Here is a 16,852-nt window from a genome sequence, read left to right as displayed (position 1 = left end):
AATGCGACTGCTTGGTGTTGGACCCTATGTGTAGGGAACCCTTTTGGTTACTTGAGAATTTGGTCACCCTTTATTATGCTGTCTTTAGTAATATCCCTTCCTGGCCTCCTCTGTAGGGGACGGTGGTGTTATGGGCTGGGAGCTGCCTGCGTAATAAAACCTTGCTATGTTAGTAACGGCTGTGGCTGCTGTATGCTTGTGTTCACATAATTCTTTATGCTGCTTGTTTTCCCTGATATCAGTTTGCCAGGCCGCTTTTTTGTTTTTTGTTTGTTTGTTTTTGGTAGCCTCGTGGTGCAAGGGGTGACCAGAGCTTGTGCCCTCCTCCTGCCTTCAGGATGCCTGGTCTGCACATGCACAGTGTAATCAGTGACATGCGGATGGAGCCTGCCTGTCAGTGGCTATCTTGGTACTCCCTGTGCCAAAGCAGTGGTTGAGAGGCACAGATGTTCCCAGTGGTGTCATATAAGAACGGCCATACTGGTAATGTAGTGCTGATGTGCTGAGCATGGCAGAGTCATAGCAGTGAAAACAGCAACAGGAGGCACAGGCTTGTGAGACATCTCCCTCGGGTGCAGTCACATGGGGAAATAGGGTAGGCTTTTCAGCAGTTTTTTTTGGTTTACATGAGTATACCTATTTTGCAAGGCCACTGGCAGCTGGGTGAATCCACTAGAGTGACTAATGTTGTTGCACAGGTATCCTCTCAGCTGCATTGGGGCTGCCTTGTTCGGGCACTGGTCTCATTGATTATTGCAGCAGGCCTTTTATGTCTACCAAAGGGCAGAGAGATAGGAGCACAGTAGGGTAAGGCTACAGAGTGCTGCCATCAGGTCTGGGGGACCTTAGACATAGCCCTTCTGGTGCAGTTTCCCTGAGGGTTCAGGAATTTCAGAAAAGTCTGATCCCATACCCTTTTTAGTGGCTGCCTCTGGAACACCAGTAAAGGGGGGTTGTCATTCACCTTAGCAGGATTAGAACAGGATGCTTGCCACTACAAGGGAGAGTGTAAAAGGCAAAGACGTTCTCTTTCTCCTGTCTTCTATACCAGGTTAGAGGTGGAATTGGGGGGGGCGCACGATGTGGCAGGAGACTATGCAGGAACAATAGAGGGAAGGCATTAGATGTGCCATCTGAGGATTCTAAGACTGAGGAACCCCCAGGGTCAGAGTGTGACCTAAAAGGCCTTAGTGAGTTCTCTGTCTCAGATGGTCCACACTGTTTTGAAGCTGCCACTTCCTGAGTCTGCATCATTAAAGGTTCGCCCTTGGGTCCATGGCGTCCACCATAAGGTTCTCAGTCATACCCCCTCACCTTGCAGAAGTGATGTACACATTGGACTCCTACGGACAGAGTGTTTGTCCCACCAAAGAGGTTGCACAGCTATACCCTATGGAGGTAATAATCAGCAAAAAGGGGAGCATGCTCTGAGTGGATGAAGCAATCTCTTATATAAAGAGTCTTGCATGTCCGATGGTTGATGTACTAGTCTTTTAGGAACCATCTGGTAATGGTTGGAGATGTTGCTCGAAGGGGTCCTTAGCTTTGATTGAGGCAGTTGGCAGTAACCGCTATTGGCATCAGTGCTAGTTCACACCAGATGCTCCGTGCGCTTTTCTTCTGCACCAAGTGCTAGTTCACACCAGCTGCAGTTCCGTGCACTTTTTTTCTGCACTAAAAATGCAAGCAATGTTTTCTATGTATTCCAATGGCTCTAGTTCACACCAGTGCAGCCAGAAAAAAAAAGTAGAGTACTGAAAGTCTGAAACCTAGCAAATTATATTGAGAACGCACTGGAACTGCGTGTGGTGTGAACTGTAAGCAAAAACTGATCCAGAACATATGAGTGCAGTTCACACCAGTGCAGTCAATTCCAAAAATTGACTGGAACTGACTGCATTGGTGGGAGCTAGAGCCATTGTAATCCATTTTTAGTGCAGAAAAAAAGCGCACGGAACTGCATCTGGTGTGTACTGGCCCTTTAATGCCCAGTTCCACTGCTGGTATCATGGCAGCTACTTTGCCACAAAGAGATGCCGTATACGAATGAGGTTCACCCTGACAGTGTTTGTTACTCCAGACAGGGTTGCTAAGTTGTTTTTGTGTGAAGGAAGAATTTGCTAAAGAGTGGAGTATGCTCTCAGTGGAGGTAACTGTCTCTTATCTTGAGAGCCTTACATAACCAGGGGATAACATGCAGGTTTTTAAGAATGCATCTGCAGCTGTAGGGGTCTGCCAGAGCCTAGAGGAAATTAAGTGTCTGTCTAGGAGGTAATCTATACAGAGAGTGAGACTGAACTGCAAGAAGATTTGGCAGGCTTCCATACACTGCAAATTTCAGCAACCAGGGGTTGTGGGAAAGAAGATCGCTTGATTCCCCCATGAACACAGACCATATTGATGCAGGAATCCCTCCTGCCGAGTCATTGTGTTCTTGAGAGACAGTGATTATTGCTAGTGGCTATACCAACGCTAGCTATAATTGCAAGTAAATTCGGGCAGGCTGGTTGTGCCCAAGTTGATTAATCAACTTGGCACATTCAGCCTACCCATACATGGTTTGCATCTTGGCTGGTGCAGGAATTGAACCTTGTATGGGCCTGCCTTAAGCTCTTTATTTTTGGTAGAGTTGCTTTAAAGGTTTCCATTCAGCAGATTATGCTTGACCAATATGTTACCCTTTGAAAAACTGTTAGCATTTTTTTTGTTTGCATTCAATCGGGATGGACTGTTTGGGCCTGTATGTATGTTCAGAGGGTTTCATGAGAATAAGTTCTTTTCTTATCTCCTTTTTTTTCCAGTTTTCACAAGGCAATCCTTGGCTGCTCACAGGCTTCAGCCTCTAGAGCAGGGGTGTCCAACTCAGTTTTGTCGAGGGCCACATCATCAGTGTGTTTGCCCTCAACAGGCCGGTTGTATCTGGGTCGCACTTAGGGTTGCCATCTCATCCCTTTAAACCCGAACACATATGAATTACACAGGTTCTAAGGCTAATTTAATGCAGTTAAAGTAACAAGTGAGTTTAATTACCACCTTAACTTAGCCACAGAACCTGTGTAATTAATATGTGTTCGGTTTTAAAGGTATGAATTGGCAACCCTAGTTGCACTTCGTACAGAGTTCAGGATTATGCTACGTGCAGGGTTCAGCAGTGCGCTACGTGCAGAAAGCAGGGTTCAGGAGTGTGCAATGTAAGGTGTGCAGGGAGTGAGGGGTGCGCTACGTACAGAGTGCAAGGATTCAGGGATGCGCTACTTACAGAGGGCAGGGTTCAGGGGTGCGCTATGCCTAATGTGCAACATCTGACTTCCATCCCTCCTCCTGTGTTTTGACCCCTGCACCCAGCACTCTGCTCCCCCCCCCCCCCCCACCTCTAAACACATCTTCCTACACCCCCCCAGAAAAGCAAACCTCAACCTCACATCTGTACTCTCTCCTACCTGGTGTAAGATGGTATTTACAAGAATACTTTCATGGCCAGTCCTCAAAACCCCTCCCCTTAAGATGCAGCCGCTGGATGTAGTTTGGAACACACAGCCGCGAAGAGCCATCAGGTACCTCTTCTGTATTATGTAGTTCTGTATGAAGACCTGCTCCTCCAAGAAAGTAAATTGAAGTCTAAGCCTTCTTCTCAATTAAGCAGCATCCCCACATTGTCAAGAGCTTGTTCCTGTTGTAAGTTCTAGATTGCCTTCTGTTGCAAGGAGTAATCATGCTATTCTAGTGGACAAAAAGTTAGTAGTTTTTACTCAAACCTATTTTCGGCCCCAAGTAAAAGGGTGACGTTCAGCCTATGTTTGGTTCGCTAGTATTTTAGCAAATTTTGATTTCTCTTAAGTGCCAAAGGGGATCACCTCTCTGTCTGAGGGAGTCGGTGCTTACAGTAGTGGGCTTGTTCTAGCCAGGAGTTCCTGGCATCAATGAACATGCTGGATACATGTCCCAGTATTTCTTCCTCCGGAGTGCCTTGCTCTAAGGAATCAGGTGGTTCTTGCAGAGCCCTGAGTTTTCCCTCAATTTGTCTTTGCTGGAGAAAATTAGGGAGGATGGTTGCCATGTTTGTGGTTCTTTTTGCTCCGTTCCCCCAGTGTCCTTACATCAGGCCCGTATACTGGTGGATGTCTCACCTAGGTTGAAGACTGGGAAATCTTTCTCCCCTGTTCATGGAAGCTGCTGACCACGGACACCAGCTGAATAGGTTGGGAAGGAATTTTAGTCGCGCTTTAGCCCAAGAAAAGTGGTCTCCGTTGGAGAGGTTGCTGCCCATCAATGATTTGGAACTGGCGCAACTTACCTGGTTCTCCTGCAGCAGTCGGATTAGTTGCAGGGATTTCTGGTGAAGCTTCAGTTGGATAATGCCGTGGCGTATATGGGTCGTTAGAAGGGCACCAGTAGCCACGCAGTCCAAGAGAGGAGGTATCATGTCTTGGGCAGAGCTTCATGTCCCCACTCTGTCCGCAGTACATCGGGGGGGTAAGGCATTGGCTAGTGGATTCCTCAGCCATTGACTGTCGTCGCTGGAGATATCTTGGTAAGCATTAAGACATGCTAGTAATAGACCCATGGGCCCCCAGGTTCGATGCTAACTGGAAATTGCCAGGGCTCTAAATTTTTATACATTGCAGTATTTGCCCTGGTGTCGGTGTGGGACCAGTTCTCCCTGATTTTTGACTTTCTTCCTTTTCAGCCTGCCACACGGCCGTGGAAGGAGTGGGGTTCAGAAATTGTGAACATATCAATGGACAGTGCTTTGATGCTTTCAACCTGCTTCTATCCTTCCTTATGACCATTTGTTTTAACAGCATGGCTATTGAAACCAGAGTCTTAAAAGTTGAGGGTGTGTCCGGTACAGTCATTCCCACACTTTGAAGGGGCCAGGGAGGCTACTGCGAGGAACATTACTATAGGTTCTGGTAATCTTATGGGGATTTGAAGATCCATCCTCGCAAAGATGTGGGCCGAAACTTGACGTTTCCCCAGGTTGATATAAGCTGGCTTTGAGTATATTCAAGGGACAGATTTTGTCCTTAGCATTTTTGTTTTAAGGACCAGTTACTTTCTGTTCTTGGGTGCATGTTTTCTGTTCAAGGTGTCATTCTGTCCCCGTAGGACCTCAGTTTGTCAGTTTTTGAGCCATTTCGGGGCTTTCCAGTAGTTATGGATGCAGAAGGTTGTGTTCGTGGGCACTATTCCTTTGGTAAGAAGAGTGCCAGCAGCATTTTCTTGCATAGAGCTGTTTTTGATATTCCACCATGTGGTTCTTTGGTGTCTGCCATTGTTCTTGCTGAAAGTGGGTTCTTTTCATCTGAACCAGATCAAAACCTCCTTTTTACTCTCATTGTTTTCTTGGTTTTTTAAGCCATCAGGAGATGGAGCCCTTCACATGTTAGATGTGGTTCGGGCTGCCAGGATATGTTTGAAATTAATTGGGAATGCACATGTACCTGTATAGCACGCAGTTTGCTATGGGGGCACACAGAAGAGGAGGAGCCAAGGGTTCTACCGAGGGACCCCAGAAAAGGAGATTCAGGGCAGCTGTGTGCAACACCATTGCATGGAACAGGAAAGTATAACGTGTTTTGTTTAGGAAAATAAAATTAGACCTACAACTGCTTTAATCCTCAGCTGTTCTTAGCGTGCAATCCAGCGTCTCTGGCTGTAATAAATAAACAGTGCCCGCGGGAGTCGAAGAAATGTTAAAGTCTGATATGACAAAAACTGTACCTGTGGGGTGGGAGTTCGGGAAGGATGATATGAGTTTTAGCAGTGGACTTCCTGCAGTTAACAGATTCACTTCTAGAACCAGGCAAATCCAGTGTTGTTACCCGGGACACTTCCGCTACAAGATCCACATTTTTCTTCAAAACCTGCACCACTGGATCTGCCTGGTTATAGAAGTGAATATACCACTAGTAAAGCTTGTCTATGCCATCTTTCTCAAATCCTCACAGGCACTGTTCATTCATTTACAACCCCAATTCCAAAAAAGTTGGGACGCTGTGTAAAAGCTACATAAATACAGAATGCAATGATTGGCAAATCTCATAAACCTATATAATAATCTCAATAAAAAAATACAGTAAATTTAAAATTGATGGCAGCAATATCTCTTTAAGGTTTGGGCAGGGCCATGTTTACCACAGTGTAGAATTCCCTCTAAACTAGAATCCCCTCTAAACAACACTCTGTAAATGTCTGGGAACTGAGGAGACCAGTTGCTGGAGTTTTGGGAGAGGAATGTTGTCCCATTCTTACCTGATATAGGAGTCTAACTGCTCAACATTCCTGGGTCATCTTTGTTGTATTTTTTTGTTTCAAGATGTTCCATATATTGGTGAAAGGTCTGGACTGCTGGCAGGCCTGTTAAGAACCCAGACTCTTCTACTACAAAGCAATGCTGTTATAGATGCAGTATGTGGTTTAGCACTGTCCTGCTGAACTCTGCAAGGCCTTTCCTGAAAAAGACATCTGGATGGGAGCATATGCTCTAAAACCTGGATATATCTTTCGGCATTGATGGTGCCTTTCCAGATGTACAAGCTGCTCATACCATACATGCTTACCACTGATAATGAACTTGAAGTTCCCTCTCTTTATTCTGGAGGATGCAGCACCCATGGTTGCCAAAAAGAATGTAAAATTTTGATTCATTTTTAACATTTGAGGTTTTCTATTTTCTATCGTGAATAAAATATGGGTTTATAAGATTTGCAAATGACTTGATCCTGGTTTTTATGTTGATTTTACACAGCGTCCCAACTTTTTTGGCTTTGGGGTTGTATTACTATAACTAGAAACACTGGATTGCTTGCAAAGTATAACCACATGTTAAACCAGGAGTAGGATACCTTTTGAGCACAATGTGGCAAATGTTTCTAAAGATTTTATAACAAAAAAAGTCAACTTCACACTCATTAACGAAAAGGATTTTATCAAAAGTAAATGCTGTAAACTACTTTTAGTAGTAGTGAGAAGTTAACATCCTGTACTCGCGCCTCAGATCAGCCCTATTCCTGCAACTTCACACCTCAGATGAGCCCCAATTCATGCACCTTCACACCTCTGATCACTGTAACCCCCCTGCACATCTGCCCCACCACTGTAACCCCCTGCACATCTGCCCCACCACTGTAACCCCCTGCACATCTGCCCCACCACTGTAACCCCATAGATGTAACCCCCCTGCAAATCTGCCCCACCAATACACCTCCTTTCACATCTGCCCCACCACTGTAACCCCCTATACATCTGCCCCACCAATGTTCCCCCTTTATCATCTGCCCCACCACTGAACCATCTTCTCATCTGATTTAAAAACACTGAACTTATCTGCTCATCTGCCCCACCGCTGTAACCCCCTTTCTCATCTGCCCCACCGCTGTAACCCCCTTTCTCATCTGCCCCACCGCTGTAACCCCCTTTCTCATCTGCCCCACCGCTGTAACCCCCTTTCTCATCTGCCCCACCGCTGTAACCCCCTTTCTCATCTGCCCCACCGCTGTAACCCCCTTTCTCATCTGCCCCACCGCTGTAACCCCCTTTCTCATCTGCCCCACCGCTGTAACCCCCTTTCTCATCTGCCCCACCGCTGTAACCCCCTTTCTCATCTGCCCCACCGCTGTAACCCCCTTTCTCATCTGCCCCACCGCTGTAACCCCCTGCACATCTGCCCCACCGCTGTAACCCCCTGCACATCTGCCCCACCGCTGTAACCCCCTGCACATCTGCCCCACCGCTGTAACCCCCTGCCCTCCTGTCCCACCGCTGTAACCATCTGCCCTCCTGTCCCACCGCTACACCTCCTTTCACAGCTGCCCCACTGCTGTACCCTCCTGCTCGTTTTCCCCACCGCTGTACCCTCCTGCTCGTTTTCCCCACCGCTGTACCCTCCTGCTCGTTTTCCCCACCGCTGTACCCTCCTGCTCGTTTTCCCCACCGCTGTACCCTCCTGCTCGTTTTCCCCACCGCTGTACCCTCCTGCTCGTTTTCCCCACCGCTGTACCCTCCTGCTCGTTTTCCCCACCGCTGTACCCTCCTGCTCGTTTTCCCCACCGCTGTACCCTCCTGCTCGTTTTCCCCACCGCTGTACCCTCCTGCTCGTTTTCCCCACCGCTGTACCCTCCGGCTCGTTTTCCCCACCGCTGTACCCTCCGGCTCGTTTTCCCCACCGCTGTACCCTCCGGCTCGTTTTCCCCACCGCTGTACCCTCCGGCTCGTTTTCCCCACCGCTGTACCCTCCGGCTCGTTTTCCCCACCGCTGTACCCTCCGGCTCGTTTTCCCCACCGCTGTACCCTCCGGCTCGTTTTCCCCACCGCTGTACCCTCCGGCTCGTTTTCCCCACCGCTGTACCCTCCGGCTCGTTTTCCCCACCGCTGTACCCTCCGGCTCGTTTTCCCCACCGCTGTACCCTCCGGCTCGTTTTCCCCACCGCTGTACCCTCCGGCTCGTTTTCCCCACCGCTGTACCCTCCGGCTCGTTTTCCCCACCGCTGTACCCTCCGGCTCGTTTTCCCCACCGCTGTACCCTCCGGCTCGTTTTCCCCACCGCTGTACCCTCCGGCTCGTTTTCCCCACCGCTGTACCCTCCTGCTCGTTTTCCCCACCGCTGTACCCTCCTGCTCGTTTTCCCCACCGCTGTACCCTCCTGCTCGTTTTCCCCACCGCTGTACCCTCCTGCTCGTTTTCCCCACCGCTGTACCCTCCTGCTCGTTTTCCCCACCGCTGTACCCTCCTGCTCGTTTTCCCCACCGCTGTACCCTCCTGCTCGTTTTCCCCACCGCTGTACCCTCCTGCTCGTTTTCCCCACCGCTGTACCCTCCTGCTCGTTTTCCCCACCGCTGTACCCTCCTGCTCGTTTTCCCCACCGCTGTACCCTCCTGCTCGTTTTCCCCACCGCTGTACCCTCCTGCTCGTTTTCCCCACCGCTGTACCTGATGTCACATACAAGCATCTGGAATGAAAGTGCAATGATGAGCTCAGATCAGGGGCATTTTCTAAAAGTAGTGATCCTGTGTACAGGATCATAAGTTGGGCCCCTGCAGCTGAGAAAAAGTGGTTGGATGTGATTTTTTTTTTTTTTTCATTGTGCTAAATACTGGCTGTGGCTTAAAGGGACACACAGTGCAGGGGTCTAGTAGTAGATAACGCAAAGGTTCAGGAATAATTTCAACAGGGTTCCCAGAAGCTAAACAGTAATTCCACAAACTGTCATCTGATTGTGGTTTTCTTAATCAGTGAAATCCCTTCTTTCCGAGATTGGTAGTGGCAACCAAGCGAGTCATCTTCCTCCAGATGGTAAGTGGGGCTAGCAGGATTGTGATTGGCTTTAGCAGTGGCCAAGACAGTCCTCCTCCTGCTAGAAACAGAAGCAGGGACCACCCCACCTAGCAGAATTGCACCCAATCTATCCCCATCACAAAAGCTGATGATCGCAGCTACAGCAAAGTTAGAAAACCAAACAATGTTTCCCCCCTTTTACAATGTGTTGGGGCACAGTGCCTCCCCCTCGGTGCGGCGTGCGGAACTCTGAAATTGGAATGCATTAGTGTCTCACTGACAATTCCCTGCGTTGCTCTGCTGATGGGGAGGGAATCGAGTGCCAGCAAAATCGGCTTGGGGTGCCGCTTGCGTTTCCAGTGCTGCAGGGTTGCCTACCCCTGTGTTAAACCGTTGGGAACAGAAATGACAAAGTATCATTTTACGCGCACCAGTGTTTCCTTTGAACCCCTTGCCGCTGTGCGTATGCAGATATATGGCCTCGGCTTTAGGGGATTATACCAGGATGATGCCCGCAGTTGCAGGCATCACCCTGGTACCGTTTTTTAGAGCGGGCGATCGGCTATCCAGGGATAACAACCGATGCGGCTAAAAGCTGCTCTGTTGTTATCCCGGAGGAGTGGGAGGGGACATCCCTCCCACTCCTCCGGGATAACAACTGAGCGGCTTTTTTTTATATCTGTATGAACTTCCGTAATAAACAAAAAAAAGTCTGGTAAATTGTCTGGTGACGTCACTTCCTGTTTACTCAGCAGCCAATGGCACCGGTCTTTAAAAAATATACAGTATTCAGAATCGCCGCTTTCGGCGATCTGAATACTTTGAAGTGCAAATGAGGGATTTGGGGTCTTTTAGACCCCCGATCCCTCCATAAAGAGTACCTGTCACCACCTATTACTGTCACAAGGCATGTTTACATGCCTTGTGACAGGAATAAAAGTAATAAAAAAAAAAAAAACTCAATGTAAAAAAATAAAAATGAAATTAAAAAATAAAAATGTTTTTAAAGCGCCCCCATCCCCGTGAGCTCGCACAGCAAAGAAAACGCATACGGAAATCACGCCCGCATATGTTCAAATCACACATGTGAGGTATTGCTGCAATTGTCAGAGCAAGAACAATATTTCTAACACCAGACCTCCTCTGTAACTTTAACCTGGTAACCCTTTTTTTTTTTTTAAATGTCGCCTATGGAGATTTTTAGTTACCGTAGTTTTGTCGCCATTCCACGAGTGTGAGCAATTTTAAAGCGTGACATGTTTGGTATCTATTTACTCGGCATAACATCTTTCACATTATACAAAAAAATTGGGCTAACTTTACGGTTTCGTTTTTTTAAACATGAAAGTGTCTTTTTTCCCCAAAAAGTTGCGTTTTAAAAGACCGCTGCACAAATACCGTGTGACATAAAATATTGCAACAATCGCCATTTTATTCTCTAGATTCTCTGCTAAAAAATATATATAATGTTTGGGGGTTCTAAGTAATTTTCTAGTAAACGCCAAATGTCAGAAATAGGCTTAGTCATGAAAGGGTTATTCAAATCACTGGCAAGCACTGTTACCTGTTACACAGAAGTAAAAATAGCCATTTGACTAGAAGATAAGAAGAAGAATTCACTAATTAGCTGGTTACTTTACACAGAACAAATGTACAGGCAGTTTGCAGGATGAATAGCTTTGCAATTTTTTTTATATATGTATGAGCTTCCGTAATAAAAAAAAAAAAAGTCTGGTAAATTGTCTGGTAATATGTCAGTGGGTAATTTGCCATCTCTATCTCATGTGTGTGCCACTGGATGAGTGATGTGTTTTTAAGAATCCTATATAAGAGACACTCTGATAAGAGTCAGCAAAGCACACTCTGATGGCCTTGTATGGGTGTGTTCTCCGTAAATATGTTTCAAATAAAATAAAATATAATTTGAAACTTCACCTCGTCTGAAGGTTATTTCACAGGTTTCCTGTAAAATAAGGAACTTGAGAGAAAATTCTCTACATACAGTTTTATACATAGGGGGTTATTTACGAAAGGCAAATCCACTTTGCACTACAAGTGCACTTGAAAGTGCAGTCGCTGTAAATCTGAGGGGTAGATCTAAAATGAGGGGAAGCTCTGCTGATTTTATTATCCAATCATGTGCAAGCTAAAATGCTGTTTTTTCCTAGCATGCCCCCCTCGGATCTACAGCGACTGCTCTTCCAAGTGCACTTTGCACTTGTAGTGCAAAGTGGTTTTGCCTTTCGTAAATAACCCCCATAGTGTTGGCTATCACCTTTGTGTGTGTGTGTGTTTATTGGGAAGCATAGTAATTAACAAACCTGATATTCTACTCCTGTAGCATTGCCACATGACAGTGACAAGGTTTTGTGATAGACTATGTATACAAAAGCTTGAGTCGCCATAAATTAAAATTGTAGCCCTAAGAACCAAATTACTAAGTTATTGATCTGCTTTGTTTGTGTTTAGTAGATCCCTCTCAGCTGCAGTGTCTGAGGAGGTATTAAAAGTGCAATTATTTATATTTTATTGAGGGACATAATGAGGGGGGGGGTTATTTGATCCCCTGCTATTTTTGTATGTTTGCCCACTGACAAATGATCAGTCTAATTTTAGTGGTAGCTTTATTTTAATAGAGACAGAATAACAAAAATATCCAGAAAAAATGTAATTTCGAAAAAGTTATAAATTGAGTTGCATTTTAATGAGTGAAATAAGTATTTGATCCCTAATCGATCACCAAGATTTCTGGCTCCTAGGTGTTTTCTGTACCGGTAACGAGCTGAGATTAGGAGCACTGTCTCTCTTAAAGAGTGCTCCTAATCTCAGCTTGTTGCCTGTATAAAAAACACCTATCCACAGAAGCAATGTATCAATCAGATTCAAATCTCTCCACCATGGCCAAGATCAAAGAGCTGTCCAAGGATGTCAGGGACAAGATTGTAGACCTACACAAGGATGGAATGGGCTACAAGACCATCACCAAGCAGCTTGGTGAAAGGGTGACAACAGTTGGTGCGATTATTCGCAAATGGAAGAAACCCAAAATAACTGTCACTCTCACTCAGTCTGGGGCTCCATGCAAGATCTCACCTTGTGGAGCTTCAATGACCATGAGAATGGTGAGGAATCAGCCCAGAACTACACGGGAGAATCTTGTTCGGGATCTCAAGGCAGCTGGGACAATAGTCACCAAGAAAACAATTGGTATCACACTACGCAGTGAAGGACTGAAATCCTGTAGCTCCCACAATGTCCCCCTGCTTAAGAAAGCACATGTACAGGCCTGTCTGAAGTTGGCTAATGAACATTTGAATGATTCATAGGAAAACTGGGTGAAAGTGTTGTGGTCAGATGAGACCAAAATCAAGATTTTTGTCATTGAATCAACTTGCCGTGTTTTGAGGAGGAGGAATGCTACCTATGACCCCAAGAACACCATCCCCACCGTAAAACATGGAGGTAGAAACCTTATGCTTTGGGGGTGTTTTTCTGCTAAGGGGACAGGACAACTTCTCTGCATCAAAGGGATGATAGAGGGGCCATGTACCGTCAAATCTTGGGTGAGAACCTCCTTCCTTCAGCCAGAGCATTGAAAATGGGTCGTGGATGGGTATTCCAGTATGACAATGACCCAAAACACACGGCTAAGGCAACAAAAGATTGGCTCAAGAAGCAGCACATTAAGGTCCTGGAGTGGCCTAGCCAGTCCCCAGACCTTAATCCCATAGAAAATATGTGGCGGGAGCTGGAGGTTCATGTTACCAAACGTCATCCTTGAAACCTTATTGACTTGGAGAAGATCTGTAAAGAAGAGTGGACCAAAATCCCCCCTGAGATGTGTGCAAACCTGGTGGCCAACTACAAGAAAACGTCTGACGTCTGTATTTGCCTACAAGGGTTTTGCCGCCTAATACTCAACAAGTCATGTTTTGCGAAGGTGTCCTTTTTTTTTTTTTTTTTTTTTTTTTTTTTGTTCTGTCTCTCACTGTTAAAATAAACATACCATTAAAATTATAGACTGATCATTTCTTTGTCAGTGGGCAAACATACAAAATCAACGGGGGATCACATACTTTTTTTTCCCCTCCCTGTAGTAGTTCAGGAATTTTGAGACAGATTATACTGCAACCAACAGGAGGTTGCAACACTTGCAAACAGAAAAAAGGTTGTACGGCAGCCCCCCCATATATAACCCTCTTTCCTCCCAGCATGCCTCGTGGGTTGTTTTTTGTTTTGTTTTGTTTTGTTTTGTTTTGTTTTGTTTTTTTTTTTTGCTTCTGTTCTAGGAGGTGGGGCAACGTTGGACAGTTGTGGGGCTAGCATACTGTAGAATGTGACCTTCAGGCAATGGGCCCTGCATTTGGGTGCTTTCTAGACCTCTGTGTACTGTTGGTTAGCCATAGAGCGCTTTCTGGATCCAGAGCCATGGCACAGCCTCTGATGTGACCTTGTCTTTAAAGATTTGCTTAGTAAAGCCAGTCAGGCTGAAGCACCGGGAGCTACCTCATAGCTCTACTACCGGGCACTTTTTCAGATTTACTGCCATCTAAGTGATGGAACAAGGTTGAGGGAACTTAGCACAGACATTATCCGGAGTGGATGGTTGGTTGGTCATTCAGTTTCGCTGGGTTAGGCCCATTGTTTCTGCAGGTACCATTTTCCCCTTAGCGTTGATTTTTCTGTCATGTCTGAAGCACCAGGTTGATCCCTGGCTCCCTTCCCTTTTGGTTGTAGCTGTTCCCTTTTTTGCATATCCCCCTCCCCCCCCCCCCCCCCCATACAGCCTAGATGCTGGCATTGATTCATTCAGACTGTTGTGTGGTAGTTCCCACATCAGTTGGACTTATCAGTGGCTGTTACCACCCCTTAGTTGGATTGCTTCTGACTGTTAAAAGAATGTACAATTTCTTTATTGTCCAAATGTAAATTTTTTTTTTTTTTTTTTTTTTGGTTAAAGTACATTGAAGAACACGGTCTCACCCATTTGTGTTTATTGGCCCTATGTACTGTTTGCATTAAAAAATTAGGCATGCTGGGTAAATGAGGGGTTGTACAGGGGGCTCGCTTAAAACTTTTTTTGCTTGCCACTGTCCTAATTTTCTGTAGAAAGTGGTATCATCTGACTGTTTTCAGAGTTGCTGGCTTCATATGACCCTCAATGGATTTCAAGAAAAAGATTTTATAGTGTGCACAAAGAGCTTGTTATCTTGCACAGGCAAGTATCTCCAGCCCTTGTGCTTTTTAGTTGACAGATTGGAAAACACAAAACGTGCTCCATGGAGGAGAAAAAAACATATATACTAACTACTCTTGTATTGTTTGTTTTTTCATTTTCCATGTTTTGTACGATAGACTTTTTTTTTTATTAAAAAAAAAAAAAAAAACCTATATGAATTTAACAGTTGGTTATAAAGTTTCATGTAATACTTTCTAAGTTATGTGTTTGCATATTGGGCATACTTGTTTCCCTCAGTACACTATGCAGAAATATTGGTTCTAATGTGAATCCATTTAAGTCGCTCCCTTTATTTCCTCTAAAATGCCACTTCAATGCCATTACTATTTATTGCTTTTGTTTCACCCCATCCAGCCCTCCAGTGAGGCGTCAGTGGGGAAGGAGGGACAGACCCCAACAGAGTATCGTCAGTCAGGATGATAGTTCCTTGTGGGCTGCCTTTTTTCCTGTAGATGAACATAGAGTTTACGCCCTCACCAGCACTCCACCACGAATGCTCCACCCCACTTCACACTCCACTCAGCAAACGCCATTCATGGTTGACCTTCATGAACAGGTAACGGTTTGCAAAATTATATTTTTAGTTGACTGATTCTGTGAGAATTCTAAAGCATGTTATAATGTAATTCAGGGGGGCTGCACTATCCAGTCAGACTTGTGGAAGCTGTTAATTCTGCGTTTGCTAAAAACAGTGTGTAAAGCAAGCATTTGCCGGCTTTTTTTCCCAAGCCTTCAGCTCCAGTTTATAGCGGTTAAACACCGATCTTAATGAGAGTACTGACTGTCACTTCAACGAAGCAAGCGCTTGTAGAAAACCTCCTAGCTGCTTGTTTAAATTGACAGCCAGCAACCCCATTAACCGTGAATAGAAACTTCTCTGAAGTGAGGTCAAATCCTCTTAGTTGTCACAATGTCCCTATTGAAATATATCCCCTCACCTCCTGTTCTGGTGATAACTGTAAAGGTATTGTCAACATGTATTTATTTTTTTACAGCAGAGCATAAAACACCTGTCAGATTTTATTACAAACTGTTCTACCTGCAATCCAAGACTGGGCCGTCTGAGCTCTGTTTCAGGTCTGTCTTGGTTTGTGGCTTTGATTGGAAGTGTTTAGTTTTAAACTCTGGGAAAGAAAAAAAGATGATTTCTTGGATATAATGCCACTTGCAAAGTCTTTTTTTTTTTTTTTTTTTTTTACCGATATCTCCAGACAGCTTCTCAGCCATTAATATTTAACTGACAGAACCAGTGAGATTGCTGCAGGTACAGGTCTTGGGATAAGTAGGTGCTTTAATAAATGTGTTACTGTAACGGGATTAGTGCAGTTTTTCTATTGCCCTTTGGGAACCATATATTCATGTTTTATGGAAAATGCACTAATAGACGCTGAACCTGGATGCCATGTCTCTTGGTTTGTAGTGCATTCTATAGGAATACATGGAACAATCACTTTGTAGATAAACTGGAAGCTCTTTTGAAAAGCTGAATTGTTTTGGGTAGACTTGAGGCATAAAAATTGATTGGCTTCAGAGATTAGAGCTGTACATATTAACAGTAATGCTATGTATGTTTTTCTCTTGTGTTCTACTCTTTATTACTGTACTCTTGTATTTTTTTGCCAGGTGCACCAGGGACCTGTCCCTCTTTCATACACTGTTACAACAGTAACTCAAGGTTTCCCTTTGCACGCTGGGCAGCACATCCCAGGGTGCAGCACGCAGCAGCTGCCAGCATGTTCTGTCATGTTCAGCAGCCAGCACTACCCACTTTGCTGCCTGCCTCCTCCAGTAAGTAAGAAAAAGTCTTTAAAAAATGGCAGTAGTTGCCAGTGAAATGTTTTATTTTTAAAATGTAATATTAAAAAACATCTGAAAACCTTTATTTAAGGAGAAGTCCAGCCTGAGCTTTTTAGGCTGGGCTTCTCCTATGGGTCACAGGAGTGCAATTCGTTTTGCACTCCTGTGACTCGTTTTCAGTGGAGAGCGGTCTGAAGTCCGTTCTCCACTGATGTCACTAGAATCGGTCGAGACAGCGTGTCATCCCGACTTAGGAAGTCTGGATCTGCTAGCTGCCTAGACTGATGGTAGTCTCAGTCCCTCAGCGAGCTCCTGAGGTGGCCGCTCCCCGCCCCTCCACAGCTCAGCGCTCCAGTTGAGCATGGAAGAGCAGAGCAAGAGAGCTGCTGATTGACAGTCAGCAGCTCTCAGCTCGGAGGTGAGAGAACTGAACCTTCAGCAATGTTCGGTGGCTCCGTTCTCAGTTAAGAGGCGGCGAGGGACAGATGCAGCATCAGTCTGAATAGGCAAAAAAAAAAAAATCTTGTTTAATCATTGCTG

General features: G+C 45.4%; 1 protein-coding gene across 6 annotated transcripts in view; it reads left to right on the top strand.

Moving 5' to 3' along the window:
- RNF44 (ring finger protein 44) overlaps positions 1–16,852 on the top strand; it is a 93,126-nt gene that overhangs the window by 56,087 nt on the left and 20,187 nt on the right. For all 6 annotated transcript variants that reach the window (XM_073620456.1, XM_073620459.1, XM_073620454.1 and 3 more), the window contains 2 exons: positions 14,870–15,071; positions 16,139–16,303. In XM_073620456.1, the coding sequence (XP_073476557.1) occupies positions 14,870–15,071; positions 16,139–16,303 (367 nt within the window). The remainder of the gene's footprint in view (positions 1–14,869; positions 15,072–16,138; positions 16,304–16,852) is intronic.

The sequence above is a fragment of the Aquarana catesbeiana genome, linkage group LG03, assembly GCF_042186555.1.
Source record: "Aquarana catesbeiana isolate 2022-GZ linkage group LG03, ASM4218655v1, whole genome shotgun sequence".
Lineage (NCBI taxonomy): Eukaryota > Metazoa > Chordata > Amphibia > Anura > Ranidae > Aquarana > Aquarana catesbeiana.
Note: the sequence above shows the minus strand (reverse complement) of the source record. Positions and strands in the feature narration are given on the sequence as shown.